Source organism: Balaenoptera borealis, assembly GCF_965194805.1.
Source record: "Balaenoptera borealis genome assembly, chromosome: 5".
Classification (NCBI taxonomy): domain Eukaryota; kingdom Metazoa; phylum Chordata; class Mammalia; order Artiodactyla; family Balaenopteridae; genus Balaenoptera; species Balaenoptera borealis.
Window position 1 is genome coordinate 81,542,768 of NC_138862.1, and position 18,277 is coordinate 81,561,044.

An 18,277-nucleotide genomic window follows, 5' to 3' on the forward strand; every position below is an offset into this window, starting at 1 on the left:
TAGAGGGAATATTGCTTCAAAACTAACCCCATAACAAAAATGTGATATTTTGCAGGATAGAAGGAAATATAGTCTTATTTGAGCTTTTTTTTTTTTTTCAACAGCTCTGTAACCAAGGCAGAGTAAAAAAACAAAAACCCCATTTTACAGATAAGGAAAAAAAATCAGACCTCAGAGCATCTAAAGGGCTTCCTAAAGGTCACATAGCCAAATACAGGGTCCTACACTTAGAAGCCAAAACATTAACATATAAGTACACCATTTTGGTTATGCTTGCAGGAGGAAGGTTGCTAACAATCTACTGAAAGCTGAGTAAGGGACCTTGAGAAATCCATTTCGACCTTGAATTTTATCTATCTCTTTATCTCCTAAACTACCAGAACTTTATCCATCTCTTAAACTACAAAATCCTACTTAATTCCCACATCACTTATCTAAGCCCACATTGTAACACCTATATTTTCTGTTTTGCTCACAGAGTGCCTTATTTCTTCAGTTGACTAGAGCAAACTCTTTGAGGTTTAAAAATCATGACTTAGACCCCTTTCTTTAAACCACATTTAGCTCAGTATCTTGTCTTCAATGTTTATTGATAGCGATTGTTTGCTAAGATTATACTTTAAACAAGTAAAATATAATCCAGTCAAGAGTACATTCTTAATGTTTTGTATAATCTTAGTATATAATTCTTTACAACTCAAAATTCACTTTTAGAAGATAAATACTGTGTTTGAAAGCCGTGATTTATGTTCGTTATTTCCTCCCCTCAAGGAGGAGGAAAAAAAAAAAAACCATGTAATTTGGCATGTTCAGACATGTTCCATTTATCCTTAAAGAGCAGCTGCTCCTTGAGAAGGAGGAGTGCTTCTCATGCAGCTTTTCCACTCTCACAGGAGTTTTCACTGTGCTGTTTACAATGTTTACATGTGCTGGGTGGAGGAACTTAGAAAACATTCCTATGTTATGCCCATAGTCCTGGCCAGATATGTTTTCATCTTTACTATTCCATTTGTCATCCATCTCAAGTTGAGTCCCCACAATTCAACTGAAGAGACTCCACTAAGAAAAGCATCATCTAAGAATTTTGGAATACACTGCTGTCGCACTTACATGGCATCAAGAAGCAAAAACTCAAGAAAAGACAAAATTTAAGGAGATACCTCTGATGGTGGAAAAATCCTCTGCTTCTTGATGCTTCCTAAGGGCATCAGTGTCGCAATAGGCTATCACACTGAAATCGATAGTCAGAACCGAGTCCCCAGAGTCACCAAGAAAGGGTCTGTTGTGTGCCACACAATCTAAAGGAGTGAATGGCCTGGTTGAGAAGGTTCCCTCAGTGGTTATGATCGAAACTTAAGAGCTTAAAGGATGAGCCTACGTTTTCTAGAATTGTGATTTAATAGAAAACTATTTATTCCCTAAAGATGCTAGATTAAGAGATGTAATATATGCAAGTTTTTCTCTTGCTTCTACTTCCTCTCTTAAAGTCCATCCCTAATAAATGGCTATTCATTTTTGTCCTTCATATTTCGTAGTTTTTAGAGAGGGAAGAACTTGACAGTGAGTCACACTTGTAGCCTGTCTGACACATGCCTCTCCACACACTCCTGTTAACAGCGTGTTATGTGTGGCAGCGCAAATTCACTTTAGGATCCAAAACTGAGTTTCATAGATGCTTAATGGAACCTTCTTTGACAGACTGAATAATGTACTTCTAATGGTTCGAGTATGGGGTTTTTTTTGGTTCTGAATCTTAAAAGAGCTTGTTTTCTGCATTTCCCCATGTTTACTATAGGTTTTTTTGGGGGGTGGGGGGTTGATTTTGGGTTTTTTTAATTTTTTTTACCTTTTGTCAAGCCAAAGGAAATTTCCTTCTTTCCCTAGTGTACTGACATTTTTTAATATGACTACATACATACTGAGTCTTATCAAACACTTTTTCTGCCTCTATTGAGAGGATCAAACAAATTTTCTCCTTTAATTTTTCAATGTTATGAATTACATTGAGTTATATGAAGCCAACCTCATATACTTGTGATAAGGCAAAATTATTTGTTATGTATTATCATTTATACATTGCTGGGCTAGGTTTTCCAATATATATTTAGGACTTCTGCATTTGTATTTATGATTAAGAATAATGTATACTTTCTCTTTCTTATATTGTCCTTGTTGGGTTTTAGCATTGAGGTTATACTCACCAAATGAGTAGAGGGTATTCTCCTTTCTACATATTCCAGAATAGCTCGTGTGAATTTGGGGTTTTTCATTCCTTGAAGTTTTGGAAGAATTTACCAGTAAAACCATTTGGGCCTGATGTTTTCTTTGTGGGAAGATTTTTTACTTACTGGTTGCTTCAGTGTCTTCACCTTTTATGGTCTTGCTCTGGGGATTCCTATTTAATTGAGTGAATTTAATACATTATTTTTCTAGGAATTTTTCTGTTTTACGAGTTTTAAAATTAATTGGCATAAAGCTGTTCGTAATGTCCTTTTAACAACCTCTATAGCATCTGTTTATCCATTTTTCATTTTTGATGCTATTTATCTAGACCTTCTTAGTCTTAGCAGATTATATCACTCATCTTTTCAACAAATCAACTCTGGCTTTGCTCATTCTTTCTATTGGATGTTTTCTATTTCATTGATTTCTGCTCCTACTAAAATGTTTTACTCTATTTTCTTTGCTTATTCTGTTTTTTCTAACTTCTTTGGTTGGATGATTTGCTCATTAATTTTTTTAGCTTTCTTTCTTTATACTATAACCATATAACCAAATAAAATTTCTCCTAAGGCTGGGGTGACCAAACATTCAGTTTTTTCTGGGTCACTTATGGTTTATGAAAGTAATTGCTAATAGCTTGCCTTTTCACTCCCCAAAATATCATGGCTGGGACAATCAGTTATTTGATCTCCCTTCCCAAGTCCTGCTTTAGCTGTATCCCACAGGTTCTGATTTGTGGTATTTAAAAAATTCAGTTCCAAGTGTTTTCTATTATTTCTTCAATCCTGGAGTTCTTAAAATATATATTTCTTGATTTCTAAACATATGGGAGTTTTCTAGCTGCCTGGACTATATGACTGTTATTTAAATGTCATCAAGAGGGTATTTAAAAACAATTATGGAAACAATTGTACAAATAGTATAGGCCAATGGCTCTGGAGTTGGACAGACTAACAGCCTGAGATTGAATCCCAGCTCTGCTACTTCCTATCTAAGAATTTTGGAATACACTGCTCTCTCACTTACGTCTCTCCTGTCTGTGTGACCTCAGGCAGGCATTTAACTTTTCTAAGCTTTGGTTTCTTCATCTGCAAATGGGAGAATACTAGCTCATTGGGTGAATTAGATGAAGTCATATTGGCACAGGGAAAGTACTCAATGTTTCCATGACAATTTTATTTCAAAAATCACTTTTACGTTCTATAAAGAAAACTATCCTAAAGGAATCTTCCTTAAATGATGTAGATACTACAACAGAAACTTTAGTTGGTTCACTGTTTAATGTTAAGTTTTAAAAATGTAAAGCTCCCTGTATCCCTAAATCTTTTCATCATTAGACTTACTAATGTTGTACACGTAAAACTAATACTTTCACCATCTAATCTCCTGGTAACATCTTGTATTTACATCACCTTTTTTCTTCCATATTAGATCATGAGAAATCAGACAAATATCTAGGCCTTTAAAGGACATATTTTGTTCCTCATCTCTTTATGTTTTACCATAGTTTAGATAGGCCAATTTGAGTTTAAGCCAATTTGAGTTTAAGCAATGCCAACAGGCCTCACAGAGTCCTGAGAGCTGTTTCAGAGTTCTTTGGGCTTTTTAGGGACAATGTGTGGGTTTTGTTTTGCAGCAGTGCCTGGCTCTTGGTATATGTCAGGAAAGTCAATATTATGTGAAGTTAGGTGGTATGTTACCACCCGGAATAAAAGTCAGCATTCTCTTTCTGAGACAGGAGACTGACTAGGCAGCTAGGAGACTCTTATTTTGTGTGGAGGAAAGTCTTCTCCCAGCTCCTTAAGCTCTTCCCTTACATTTGAATACCTTCTGAATTTAGCTTACTGTGGGGGTCAGGGTGGCATGGGGAGTTGATGGTGACATTTGACGGTAACATAAAATCAAGAACTCAGCAGCGTGCTGGGCCCTGTCTCACACAGTATCTTATGTAATCTTTACGACAGATCTTTGGGACAAGCAACCGGACTGTCCTTATTTTCCTGATGAGGAAACTGAGGCTCAGAGCATTTACGTAACTAACCCAAGGTCACACAGCTAGTAAGGGGTAGAGATTGGATTTCAGCCCAGTGTGTTCTGACTTCACAGCCAGAGCCTCTTACCCAGCTATGCTGCTTCTCTATTTTCTATCTTCTCTTACTTAGCTTTAACGGAAATATTAAGTACGTGGTGGTGGTTTCTTAGCCAATTTTCTGTATCATCTCTCGGCTAGCCTCTGAACTGTCACTCTACTTCACCTGGCACCCATAGCCTGCCACTGTGTAGCCTTCGTTGAATCCACACTTTTCTCCTTTTTTCTCTAAGGATTGTGTTTACTCTATGTGTTGGCAGCAGAAACCGAAAAGGAAATGCAGAAAAAGCATCTAACGGTTTTCATAATGTAAACCAAATGTTGGTAGCGTGGGTGAGCTCTTGGGAGGAAAGGCGCTATATAAATCTGACAAATAAATAAATAACTGATTCTTTAAATAAACTGGCACTGAAAAAAAAGCCTTAATCTGTAACCTATTGAATTTAGGCTTGCTCAGTAGTCAGAAGTCTCCTTTTGCTCACCAACTGTGAGCTCACTATGGCCTGAAATCTGTTGGGATCACGGGGTGAGGGGGTGGTGGAAGGGGGGAGTGGTTATCAGGAGGAAGAAGAGGTCTGTTAGGAACCAAGCCACCCCTCCACTGAAAATGAATGCCTGCCTCAGTAAACAAGAGGCACCTCTGTCATAGCTGTGCTATGAATACAACACATTCTTAGATACTTCAGAAGGATTGCAGAAAGGGGAAGGGGGTTCAAATGAAGGTCAGTGAGTAAAGTTCACAGAATGTATTTGAGGACAAGAACTGAATCACTTTACTAATCTCTGCAAATAAAAGCCATTATCGGCAGCAAGCTCTGAGAGAATCTTTCTTCCAAATATGTTGGTTTTGTGACCTACCCTTAAGCTCCCCTTTGCCACCCCCGCTCCCTCAAAACAAACTAGGACAAAACAATCCCAGTTATAGAATCTGTTCTGCAGATCCCAGGCCTGTAAGCTTCATGCATCCTTAAAGTTATGCTGGGGGGAGGGGATGAGGGTTGCTGGCTGGTGCCCACCTGGAAGTACCTTTTCCTGAGGGGGCCATAGCAGGCCAACTCTAGAGTTTCATTCTGGAAAGTGAGAAGCTGAGCGCTGAGCGGAAGTGCAGTGATTGGGCCTGCCAGCTGCACAGGCTCTGGTTACAGAACTGAGCGGTTCGGTGCTGTCTCAGAGCCATCGAGGAAGTGATTTGTGGAGGTTACTTTGGAAGGTGCTAGGAAGGTTGCAGAGCGGGGGAGGGAGAGAACATGGACAGTGGGTGCCCTCGTTACTGTTCCTGCTAGCATAAACTTTGGGTACTTTATTTTAAAAAGCCCTAAAGAGTATCTTCACTTTCTTTTCTGCCCACTTCTTCAGAATTTGCGTTAAAAAAAAAAATCAGGTGCAGCATGCTCCTGGTGCCTGTATTCTAAATGTCAAGCCTAAACCCAAGTTTCAAATTTACACTTCAAAGACCACAGAAGGGTTTCCTTAAATAACAGCAACCTTGAAAATTGCGCTCCTGGTGACAATCCACTGTAATGCATTCAGTGCCCACTGAACCTTACAGAGTTCATAAAGCTTGTTTAAATAATTAGCCAGGCAGATTCTGATGCTTTTGGTGTCTGGGATAAAAGGATAAATATATATAAAATAGTTTGGTGATCTTCATGTTATAAAATGGTCTTGTGGTGCTGCTTTTAGTAAGATAGTAAAGACTCACAAAGTGAGAGCCACGCTATACCCTGATCTAAACAGTGTTTTATCTGCACACAAATCTCTTCAGTTTAAGATTTTAAGTCTTGATGCTCTAGAAATCTATTGGCCACCTGTTGTCACAGATTGATTCAGATCAAATTCAAATTATTTGATTAAAACTATCAACAGGATCAAACTAAAAGTAGAGAGTAAGACCTTAATATTATAGGGTTACATTGTGGACTTTTAAAACTTACTTTTTTTGATTACTAATGAAGTTAAACTTTTTGTCTATGACCATTTGCATCCCTTCTTTAGTGATTTCCCCGTTTATGTTCTTTACCCATTTTTTCTGTTGGCGTGTCCATCTTTTATTGATTTTTTAAAAGCTCTTTATATCAACAGTATTAACATTACTGTATCTGTTAGAGATTTTTCCTCAGTTTGTTTAATTTGGGGTCTTGTTTCTGGTATTTTCTGACTAATATAGATTTTTTTCCCCCAGTTTATTGTTTTTCTTTAGGTTTCTGGTGTTTATTGACTTACAGAAATTTATACAAGGAGATATATCCGTATTTATCTTCATGATTTTTGCTGTTGGTATGATGTATTGAAAGGTTTTTCCTCACTCCAAGATATGTTTTCATATATATTTACTATCATGGTTTCACATCTAAATCTTTATATAAAAATTTTGGCATGTGGTATAAAACCAGGGATCTTTTTACCCTCTTATTTGAAATGCTAACCTTAACAAGTAGCATATTCTAGAACATGCTTGACAGTTTGTGACTTCTCGTTGGATTCCTTTGACATGCCTATCTTTCATTCTTTGTATTCCTATTATTGTGGCTTTATAATATTTGTCAATCTAATAGATCACTATTTCTTTCTTAATCTTTTAAAGTTTAGAATCATTTTGTCAAGTTGGTTGGGAAGGAGTTGCTTTTACAGAATAATTTTCAGTGAGTGAACACCTTCCAAGTCCTAAATATTTTCTTTCATTAGATCTGTTGCTTAGAAAATAGTTTTTAAGATTTTATTCTTGTATAGCCTACACATTTCCTGATTATTCCTAGGGATTTTATGGCTTTGATTGCTATTACATGTAGGCTTTTTTTTTTAAACTACGTTTTCTAACTGGTTAACTTCTGGTTAAATACTCCTCTGTCTTTAAAAATTAATTCTGTCTACAGGTTAGAGAATGAATGAACGAGTAAACAAGCATAACATGTGATATTTGCAAATAATTGGTCTTATATATTCAGATACGTAATCTGGCCCAACTATACACAGACTGTGCATGAAATTAAAATGCATGGAAAATAAGACGCTACCATGTCATTGTTTTATTTATTTATTTTTTTGGCCAGTCCCTGACTCAGGAGGTTTGAAATGTGCGATATAATTTTGGGAAGAGTCTAAGATGTCCAGAAATAAGCATTAATAAGTACTTTGCAAATAATTCCATTAATCTGGACTTCTAATCCTCAATGCTAAATCCATAGAAGGTATTCATCTTGTTCTTACTTAACAATGTAACTACTACTTTCTTCTTGCAGATTTCAGAGACAACTGTCTGAACCCTGCCACCCCTTCCCTCCTCAGTCAGGAGTTCCTGGAGATAATCGCCCCAATTACCACCGGCAAATGTCAGAACCTATCGTCCCTGCACCTCCCCCACCCCCTCAGGGATTCAAACAAGAATACCATGACCCACTCTATGAACACGGGGTCCCAGACATGCCGGGCCCCCCAGCACATGGATTCCAGTCACCAATGGGAATCAAGCAGGAGCCCCGGGATTACTGCGTTGATTCAGGTAAGCATAAAATCATGCCGTTCCTTTCTTCAGTCTCCCATTCATCTGTCAGGTTGTCACTGACTGTCTTCTATGTGCAGGGCTTTGGGGAGTAGTTTTATAAAATTTGCCCTCAAAGAACTTAGGAGCTAGTAAAGCAAACATGTCTATGCATAACTGAATACAAAACAAAACAGAGAAGCCATGCAAATGGTAGGAAGAGCAGTAGGCAGTCGGAAGTGGTCACAGTACATCTGAGTCCGAGCCTGAGGGTTGCCGCCATCCAGTCTTGGTGATGTCCTTTCTTAAGACCGGTTACCTTTTGAGTCACTGGACACAGGGGATATTATTTCTGCATTTTAGTCCTGCCTGTAGTTTTGTGGCTTTCTTTTTGAATACAGTGACCCATTAAACTCCCAATACAAATATAAGAGAGTCCACATGCAGGATGGGATTCTTTCTATTCTTGAAATGAGTGGTGTTCTGAGAAATTGCCTGGTCTGTCATGGCTGTATAGGGTGCTGGGTGCGCCATGGAAAAGTTTGTCCTGTTGGTTGCTTCATAGGAGTCGCTGTTCTGTTGCAGTACTTTCATCTGGGAAAATTCCTGTGTCCTTCAGCTGTTGCCAGTGTACACAGGGAGAGGTATAACATGTTAGAACACCTATGGTTTGCTTTTGGGTTACCTCTTCTCTAGAAACTTAAACGTAAAGAAGTTTCAGCTGTCCTTGGGAGTCCTCTCCACCCTCACCCGAACACTCATTCACTGACTACATATCTTATAGGCCAGGCTTATTAAATGAGATCATTATGGGAAAGGAGAGTGGGAATTTTGCAGCTTGCACATTTAGAAACTCTTTCCTCTTCTTCATTTCCCCTTATTTTAAAAATGACACTTTTTTGCTCCTTTTTTTTTTTTTTTTTGCAGTTGGTGCTAAAGGAATTTGAGGGTGGTGGGTCAGTTATCAACCTTTCCTGTGCGTGCTTTCCTTGAAGACCCTGGGGAGCGGGTGGGGCAGTATGTACTCAATGGCTTTTGCAAATGGAATAGGATATAGAATTTTCTCTTGGCCTTCTGAGATAATACATAGATTGCTCAATTCAGGCAGAAATTGGTTATGGGAAAGGCTGGGGAGGTAGGCAGAAGGGAGACATCTGTTGCTTTATGATGGAAAAATTACCAAGTATAGGTATCGATAGCTTATAAAATGTCCACTGGCATTCCTCCTGAAGGCTTTGATGTATTTTTCTCAGGAGCAGGCATGACCAGCAGCATTTTTCCTTTGGGACTGACATTTCCATCGGTCCTATGAGTCTTTCACCCCATCCCACTCCCTTAAAGCAAGACACCCATCAGATGTTACCGTATCTACAATGCTTTGATCTGAGAGGTGTTCCCAGGGTGAAGCCTCATCCCACACGGGCACAGCTCAGCTCACTGTCTTTTGTCTCGATGGACACCTTGATAACATGGTGTCTGAAGAAGAGATCGCGTCAGCATGGGTTCCATTCTAACAGTAACAATGTGGTAGAAATGTGCTTGCCAAGCTGCAGTTCCTCACTCCTGCCCATTCTTATCCTCGCTTCATCACTTCCAATCCCCTCATCTCTGTGACCTAAAAATACCCTCACTTCTTGGAGCAGAAATGGATATGACCATCAGCAGTAAAGGGGAGCAAACTGGGAAAGCTCTAAAGTGACCTTCCTGCCCCTCCAAACCCCAAAGCCCCTGAGTCAGTACAGGCAGAAGGCCAAGTTGGCCTTTTGATAGCCAGTTTCTTTTTCTGCCATTAACTCTCTCACGAGGTTCGACGTTAACTAGTTTCTAAAATGAGCAAGTTACGGGAGTGAGTATTTTTTCCTCCCAGTTCTCTTGATTGCGAGTCGAGTCCTCCCCGTTCAGATGGTGGGTTATAGTGTTTCCCACGCTGCTTACTAGAGTGGTACCTCTTTTCCAAGACAAGGCCAAAAAGACATGACCTTGGAGCAGGAGAAGGTTTAGGGGCTTTCCCGCAGTGCTGCAGTTGGACCGATGTGCTGATTCAGCTGCAGAGACTATTGACAGGAGTGTGTGTGTCTGTTTCTCTTTCAGAAGTGCCTAACTGCCAGTCGTCCTACATGAGAGGGGGCTACTTCTCCAGTAGCCATGAAGGTAAGTAGCTCGTTAAAAAATAATAATATTCAAGGAAGCTTAAAGTTGCTCAGTTTCCAGGCTAAGATTTGAGATCATAGTTTAAACCTTCCTTAGCTTGTGAACACGAGAGTTCACTTATTGTGATCCCCAGTTATCTCACACACAGGGTTTGAGGCATGCTCTTGACCTGTGAGGGCTGCCATCCTTTTCCATAGTAATGACCCTAACTTTTACGAGGAAAACACGAACCGTCTGGTTTCCACCCTTCCATACAAGGAGGTTATGTATACATAGCTGTAGATAACACTATCACCTAAACTGGCACTTAGGAACTACGTCACGGCTTGAGATGGTACCTTCAAGAGTTCTCTTCTGAACGCTGAAACAGGGAAGGATTTCTCTCTTAGAACACGTTCCCCAGAAGTATGTCCTGTTTTCTGTCCTATACGTCTCTCCGTAAATACCTAGAGCAGTGTGATTCCCCAAACCTACAGCATCAGTCAGCTTCACCTGGGACTTGTTAGAAAAGCAGATTCTCAGGACCCACCCCAGACCTGCTGAATCAGAGTCTCCAGGGGAGGGGCCCAGCGCTGTGTTCCAACAAGCCCCCCAGGCGATCGTGATGCACACTCACATGAGAACTACTGCAGAGTCGTGAGGCTCAGCTTTGGCTGCACATTAGAATCCCCTGGGGAACTGTTAAAACTTCTGGTGTCCAGGCTTCACCCAGAGCAATTAAATCAGAAATTCTCAGGTTAGGGCTCAGGCGTTAGTAGTTTGTAAAGCTTCCTGGGTGATTCTCATGTGTCCCAGGGTGACAACCACTGTTCTAGAGTTTTAGAGAAAGTTTGAAAGACCCGGTAAAATAGCACTGTGAAGCATTGGCTGGTTATTGTGAGTGATTGGTTCACAAGAGTGGTCTCTATGGGTGGCTGCCTCCCACTGACTTGGTTAGAGGAGAGACCCAGTGTGGCTGCCACGGGCACCCGGGGATATTCCGAGTGAGTGTCCAGCCCTGGGAAGGAAGGGCTGTCTACTGGACCTCTGGCCATGATCCGCACAGCTGTGTGGGGCTCTCTTCCAGGTTCCCGAATGTTTCTACAGCAGCAAGTGATGTCTGCAGCAGGCAAACTAGAAGGGAGTGAGGGAAGAGAGGGAGGAAAACACTTTGCATGATTACAACATTTAGAAAGGAGCATGCTCTTAAAGGAAATATTTTTAGTAAGGCATCGGGCTGCTTACTACACACAGAATATCTGCGAGCTTGTGTTTTTCCCCCACTTCTTCCCTGAGCCCATACACATTGAAGAAATTAGTTTCAAAGAGATCTGCATTCTTAGTTGCTCTCAATTACCCTGACATGGTTTTTCTCTCCTCCTTATACGGGCTTGACCACAGATGCCCGTGAAATAGTGAGACAAGTGTTTCTGATTGGCATCTGTGATTACTAAGACAGCCATCCTGCCTTAGCGTTCACCTGGAATCTTTGCATACTGTTTTGAATCTTTCATTTCCACTTTGTCCCTCAAACAGGTTCTTCCTTCCTGCCACCTTTATTTGAGTGATTAGATGGTTGTGGCCACAACTGATGTAACTGCTGTGCAAAGTCAACTGACTTAAATTTCACTTAAACCAACAGCATCTTCCAGATGTTTTAGAGAACCACATGTGGCAATGACTAGAAACCACAAAGTACACCAAAACGATACTCATGGGCAGGGCTTCATCTGATTAGTTTGAAAAAACAAACCTAGAATTTAATCTAGATTTACATTTTTTCCCTATATACTGTGAACTGTGAATGTATTTTCTTTACCTTAGAGGAAGAAAAGCTCTAAAAATAACATGGCAATTTTGACAGGTGTGTAAACTTTGTAGTTTATTTATAATGACTTTATAATAAGGCTGTTAAAACATCACTGGAATAGCAAAATCCATGTGGAAATTCAGGAAATACATAGCTTCCTGGTAGCCAAGGCAAAAAGCATGAAGCATGATGGATTATGTAATTCTTGTTAATATAAAGTATAATAGTTTGTCATAAGTCAGTTTCCTAGTACCAAATTGGAAAATAAATTATAGGAGTCCCTGAGTCCCTAACTTAAAAGTTAGTATTGCATTCTTAAATCTTTTAATGGAAACTATAGATTCCCTCATATTTATTGAAATATTTATTGAGCACTTATGTACCAGGTGCTATAAGGAGGCTAAGATATTCAGGATATGGTCCTTATCCTAAAGGAATTTAGAATCCATGACAGAATATAAGATAAAGCTCTCACATTATCCAGTTAATCTCTTAATAGCACTTATCACAATGTACAAGTACTTACTGTCTTAATTTCTTATAACTATCATGTATTGCACACTTATGTACCAGGAGCTATTGTTAGCTCTCTATTGTAAAGATAAATCGGTCAATGGAACAGAATATGTATCAAGTCATTAAATTCTTACAAGCCTATAAGGTGGGAATTATTATCTTCCCCAGTCTTCAGATGAGGAAATTAACTTGAGAGAAATTAATTAACTTGTTCAAGGTCACACAGTTAACCTAGGTCTATCAGTCTGGCTCCAGGGCCCACACTCTTCACACTACACCATGTCTCTTTTTTCCCTACTTTGTTGTCTGTCTCCACCGGTTGGGATGCAAGCTCCACGAGAGCAAGCACCGTCTGTATTCTTCTATCTACCCCCTTCTAGCACAGTGCCCGGCATATATATTTATTGGATTAAATACTAAATAAAATATACTTCCTTTGTAGTTAAGCAGAGGAATAATGCTTGGGGCTGAGGAAACAAAAATGAATAATACAGAACCTTAAAACAGTCTGTTTCCTCCAGGTTGGGCAGTGTTTTCCCAACCCCAGGCCTTTTTAAAATTGTGCTGATCCTGCCAAGGAGAACTTGACCCGGGCTGATTGTGAAGAAAAAGAACAGATTCTTTCTTGGCACCTTTACCCAAGGATTTTAAGTCAGATCAAATCCCTCTCAAAATCTAATGCTAGCCCTTCACTGCAGAGCCCTTCACTCCTCTGCCCTCCCCCTACCGCGTACCTGACACTCATAGGCCTGGACCCCACGCCGGACGAACTGATCAGAGAACCGAGCACAGGGAGCTCCACCGAGCAGACGGGAGCTCCTGGCGCTTCCTCTTGAGCAGTGTGCGGGTAGAGGGGAGTACGCTGGAGCACTCGCCCCCTGAAACAGGCTGGACCACAGGCAAGGGTGTGGTCCCATCACGCCTGTCTACTAACTGGCTTTGGCTTGAGCCGCTGGCCTTGTCAGGGTGCCGGGTGACCTGGTGGTCAGCGTTGAATGCATATTAAGGGTTGGTGGGTTTAGAATGCCAGACCATCCTTCTCCTTGACACCTTCCACCTTTTGCCCTGCCTGCCTTTCATTTCCACTTACATGTGTTGTTGGACCCAGTCAGTTCCCCTTTGTTTTCTTGTCTATACAACGAATAAGTTTTATTGACAGCAAGTCTCTTCAGATTCCTTCCACAGTGTCTGGAGGTGATAATACCTCCAACTTGTCTTTAAAATTATTGCTTGTCACAATCCTCCACAGGCCCAAGTCTTCACTCATTTGGCATTGTTCCCTACCCTCCAAGCTTTTTCGTAATTGAATGAGGTGTGTGGGCAGCCTGGACGAGCAGTAAGAAAGGTTGAAATTAATATTTGCTAAAAGGAACACGGCGAGACCACGTATAGATCAACCAAATCCACCCAGTAAGGCCAACTGAAATAGATGAGATGTCTTTTCAGATACAAAGGCTTAGTCACGGCCACGCTGATCCAGGCAGACCTCGTAAGCAAGATGCAAAGGAACGTTCTGGCGACTCGGTGCCTCCCTACAGTCTCAGCTCTAATAGCAGGAATTGATACTGCTCTGACTGAAGCGCAGGTTCAGTTCTGATCGCATCAGAACAGGACACCTAAGTCCTGGTGAAGTTGAAGTTCCCCCCAAAATTCAGTCTGGCATAGATAGAGCAGTTCATCAGGCTGAGGACCTGAAATGGTAGAATCCTGTTTTAGTCCTTAAATCCAGAGTATTCAGAGAACACAGTTTGTTCAGCAACATGTTCTTTCTAAATTCTCCTTCAGGTTTTTCATATGAGAAGGATCCCCGGTTGTACTTTGACGACACCTGTGTTGTTCCTGAGAGACTGGAAGGTAAGTAGCCACATCCAGTTTGTTGCGAAACTGGAAGGTTCAAGATGTCAGAGTACGCTCATCGGTCTTGAGGCCAAATTAGCGTTTGCCCAAATCAGCTGAGAAACTTGAGACTAAAGTACCACATATGTGTCTTTGTCCCAAACAGGCAAAGTCAAGCAAGAGCCCACCATGTATCGGGAGGGGCCCCCTTACCAGAGGCGAGGTTCCCTTCAGCTGTGGCAGTTCCTGGTTACCCTTCTTGACGACCCAGCCAATGCCCACTTCATTGCCTGGACAGGCCGAGGCATGGAGTTCAAGCTGATAGAACCGGAGGAGGTAAGCACTGGAAGCTGGCATCAGGTGATTTGATTTGTTGATGTTTGTTCCTGTTCTCCATTGAGCCTTTTTTACGGTGTTAAATATGCTCTTCCTTCTCATTCAGATTCTAGCCTGGCCAATGGGCTTGGCAGTGCCTTTTCTATTAATAGGACAACTTACAATTCACAGACACGAGTTCTCCACTGCAGAATATATAAAAAGTATTAGTAACACTTCTGCAAACTCTGAGGAGGGAGGCCATGAAGACTTACATTCTAATAGGGTCTGCTCTCTCTCGGAAAGTCTTTTTCAAGAGTTCTTTCAGTGATACCGACTTGTTTTGGTGTCAGCCCTCATATGTCATAGCCTATACCAGAGGTTACATGAACAGAGTGTAAGACATTTTGGTAATATACTATAGGTTGCAACTACCCCCCTGTGTATTTCAAATGGCTCTAACCTAGAGAAATAAAATTATCAGAGATGGGTCAATCTTAGGAAGTTAGATTTTTTTTTTTAAATGTAGTATCACAGTGGTTGAGAGAGGACACAAACCTTCATTATTTTGTTAATAGAAAAAAGAAACATTGTTACTGTCTGTTTGCCCACACTATTGACAGAAAGGCCAATGGACAGAACCAATACCATTTCTTCAAAAGGGGAGGACATCATAGAACTCCTCCTTTCCTGAGTATAACAAAGTAAATTAAATCAGGCTCTGAGTTTGGCATATTTCAAAAGGGGTTGTTTTTTGTTTGTTTGTTTTGGTTTTATGGCCGCGCCACACGGCTTATGGAATCTTAGTTCCCCGACCAGGGATTAAACCGGGGCCCTCAGCAGTAAGAGCTCGGAATCCTAACCCCTGGACCGCCAGGGAATTCCCAAAGGGGTTGATTTGATTTCTATCTGATTTAGAATCTAGAGAGATTATAAATAGAAAAGAAATAACATCCCTGAAAATCCGACATATGCTTCTTTTGGTAGCATGTACTTAGGTGTTACATATTAAACCAGCAGAGCAAAACGTATCTTTGGGTTGGGTGTGATTGGAATGGGACCAATGCTCTCGGAAGGAGTTTGAACAGGGACTGCAGTTGTAGATGTTGTTCCATCAATTCCAGGGCTCACTTGAGCACACCAAGGGGACAGGTGGGCATGGGGGTTAACAGCAGGAGACTTGGAAGAAGAAAGTGACCTGAAAGTTAAGATGAGCAAAGGAGAATGTGTGGATTGGAGACTTAAGGAGAATCCTGACTGATAGGAGAGGAAGGCAGGCTTCATTAAAGGCAGTTAGAGAAGATACATGTATGGTGTTCCCGATCTTGCATCATTCACAGAAAAATGGAAATGTGTCAACACCTCATATTGTAAATGGTTTCTGTTAAGAGTCAGTCTACCTTCAAAGCCAGAGTTTGGTACTGCTGTGTTTTTCTAAGGGTGTCTTTTTGGCCAAGTCGTGTTTAGAAGTGGAGCCGTGTTTGCGGCTTCCAGCCACACTGGAGAGCATCCGCCCTGCATTCTTTTCCTCATAACGTGGCCTGGTTTATGTGAGGCTTGAGAAAAGCATGTCGCCCAGACTCACTAAGGCTTTTTGAAAGTCAGTCTGTCATGTGGGCAGCCCTTATTGATTTATCTCATTTCAAACAGGAGCTTTTATTACTTTATTGCCACTGCCTCTGGCCTAAGCACAGGCTGTATAGTTGCAGGTAAACCTGGTTATGACCCTTTGTAAAGCTGTTATTGAATCTGCTGCTCTCCTACCAGTGGTAAAGAAAATGATGAACAGATGGCAAAGGGCCCGGCTTTCTTAATAACGAAGCTAATACTAAGCCAGAATGCTCACATAAATGCCAAGCAGCCAAGTCACAGGGGAGGCCTGTGGTGGCCTTGAGCCTCCCCTCAGCTGGTTGGACAGCTTTGTTTCTTCAGGAAGTACTTCTTTCCGCCGCACCTTGAAATCCCCGAGCATTCCATGAACTCCGAATATTCCATTCTCTTAACCCAGGATCAGCTCTGTTCCACATGTGCGCTTTGGCCTCGGAACATGCAGCATTTGAATTTTTTCTCTCTCTAATCCTTGTGTAACTTGGAGGGCCCTACTCTTGTTACTGTCAGGAAGATACCAACTCCTCGAAAAAGCTGTAAGAAGTTGTCATGGGGGAAGCTTGAAGGGTGAAGCGGAGGAGGAAGCTGTTTGGGCCGTAATTGTAGGCAGCTGTGTGGCTGAGTAGTGCACTCTGGGTAATTATCCATAATATCCATTACACTGTGCATGGAAATTGTGGTTTTGGAACTGCTTTTGGCAGGCCTCCTAATCAAATGTCTTTTGATTGTCATCCAGCTTAGCACCCTCTCAATTATGACTGACTCGGCTTTAATCTGGAGCCATTTTAACTGTGAATCTGCATTAATGAATATTTTGGGGGGTAGGGTTGTTTGTTGAACATGTGGCAGATAAATGATGCCATGGGGAGGTTTAAAAGGACGGGCTGCTAGAAAGAGCCGCTCCCTGCGCTGCGGCTGCTCTCTCTTAAAAAGGGAGGAAGAGACATGTGAGGTTTTTTTGTTTGTTTGTTTGTTTTTAAAACTCCTTCGGCCTCCATCCTCAAGATGCATGCTATCAAAGTAACGAATGTGAAAGATGAAAAGAAAGGAGGATCTGGTAGCAAGATATTGCCTGCTCCCCTCCCCCCAGAAATGGGACAGCCCTAATTCCCAGCTGCTCTGCAGTTGTGCTGCATCATGATTACTGCAGAAGGAGCAGCCCTGGTGAGGGCTACTGAATCAGAGGGCCCTGGCCCAAGAGGATGAGTCAGTAACTATGGCTACCAGAGCTGCTTTGAAGTCTGTGCATATATAAAACCTCTCTCCAGCAAGCTACTGCATATGCACGTGACAGCAAAGAGAGGTCACGGCTGAAGTTGAAAAATATTCACGAATTGTTTTCCACTACTGAATGTAGTAAAATGATGAGGCTGGGCTTCTTTTAAGGGTCCCTGCATCACTTGTGTCTGACAGCAGTTCAAGTACAGTTTCATGGTGTCATTTCTTTTGAACAGGTAAAAGGACATGTACTGATCTAACAGGTTCTTTCTTACCCCTATTTCTATTGGTTTAAAAATAGAAATTGGTTAAATATTGAAATTGATTAAAAACTGGTTCAAAATAGAAATTGATTAAAAATTGGTTTTATCTTCTCGGGACTTCGCTGGTAGCCCAGTAGTTAAGACTCCACGCTTCCACTGCAGGGGACATGCGTTTGATCCCTGGTCGGGGAAGTAAGATCCTACATGCTGCTCGGTGCAGCCAAAAATAATAATAGTAAAATAAAATGTTTGTCTTCTTTAACCAGGGGATGTATTTTTGGTTAATTTTGCCTTTTTGGCCATTTCAAAGAGTTGAATGGGTGCAATGTGGAGAAAGGGGGAGAGCCAGGGATAATCGTGTGTGCCATGGGGGCACAAAGCAAACGAATGGAAATTTAACTTTCACAGTTTCTTGCAAGGCAGAGTGGAATCGTGGCTATTGAATTACTGTAATATAATTAGGACAGATGCATTCTTCCTTACTTATCAGATTATTTTTGATATTTATTAAAGGTCATCTTAGAATCCTGAATTCAGAAGATGTTGCTTTCATTCTGCCCCAAATACTTTTAAAGAATACTTCAAGTGAAATGTGGTTTTATGATCCACCTTTTCCACTTGCAGTCTCCCTACTTCTCATTCCATGTTTGTCATCTTTTTTTTTTTTTTAATAAAAAGGAATGTAGTTATTTTGGTTTTTTAAGTTTCTAAAACTGACCCAAAATGTTCAAAACATGATCCCTGGTTTGCATACATTTAAAGACCTCATATTTCCAAGGTTATTCTTCTCT

The 18,277-nt window shown here is 41.0% G+C and overlaps 1 protein-coding gene across 1 annotated transcript in view; it reads left to right on the forward strand.

Moving 5' to 3' along the window:
* Positions 1–18,277, forward strand: part of ETV5 (ETS variant transcription factor 5) — a 56,184-nt gene that overhangs the window by 31,233 nt on the left and 6,674 nt on the right. The window contains exons 8-11 of the mRNA XM_082392980.1: positions 7,552–7,811; positions 9,882–9,941; positions 14,032–14,100; positions 14,249–14,418. Of these exons, the coding sequence (XP_082249106.1) occupies positions 7,552–7,811; positions 9,882–9,941; positions 14,032–14,100; positions 14,249–14,418 (559 nt within the window). The remainder of the gene's footprint in view (positions 1–7,551; positions 7,812–9,881; positions 9,942–14,031; positions 14,101–14,248; positions 14,419–18,277) is intronic.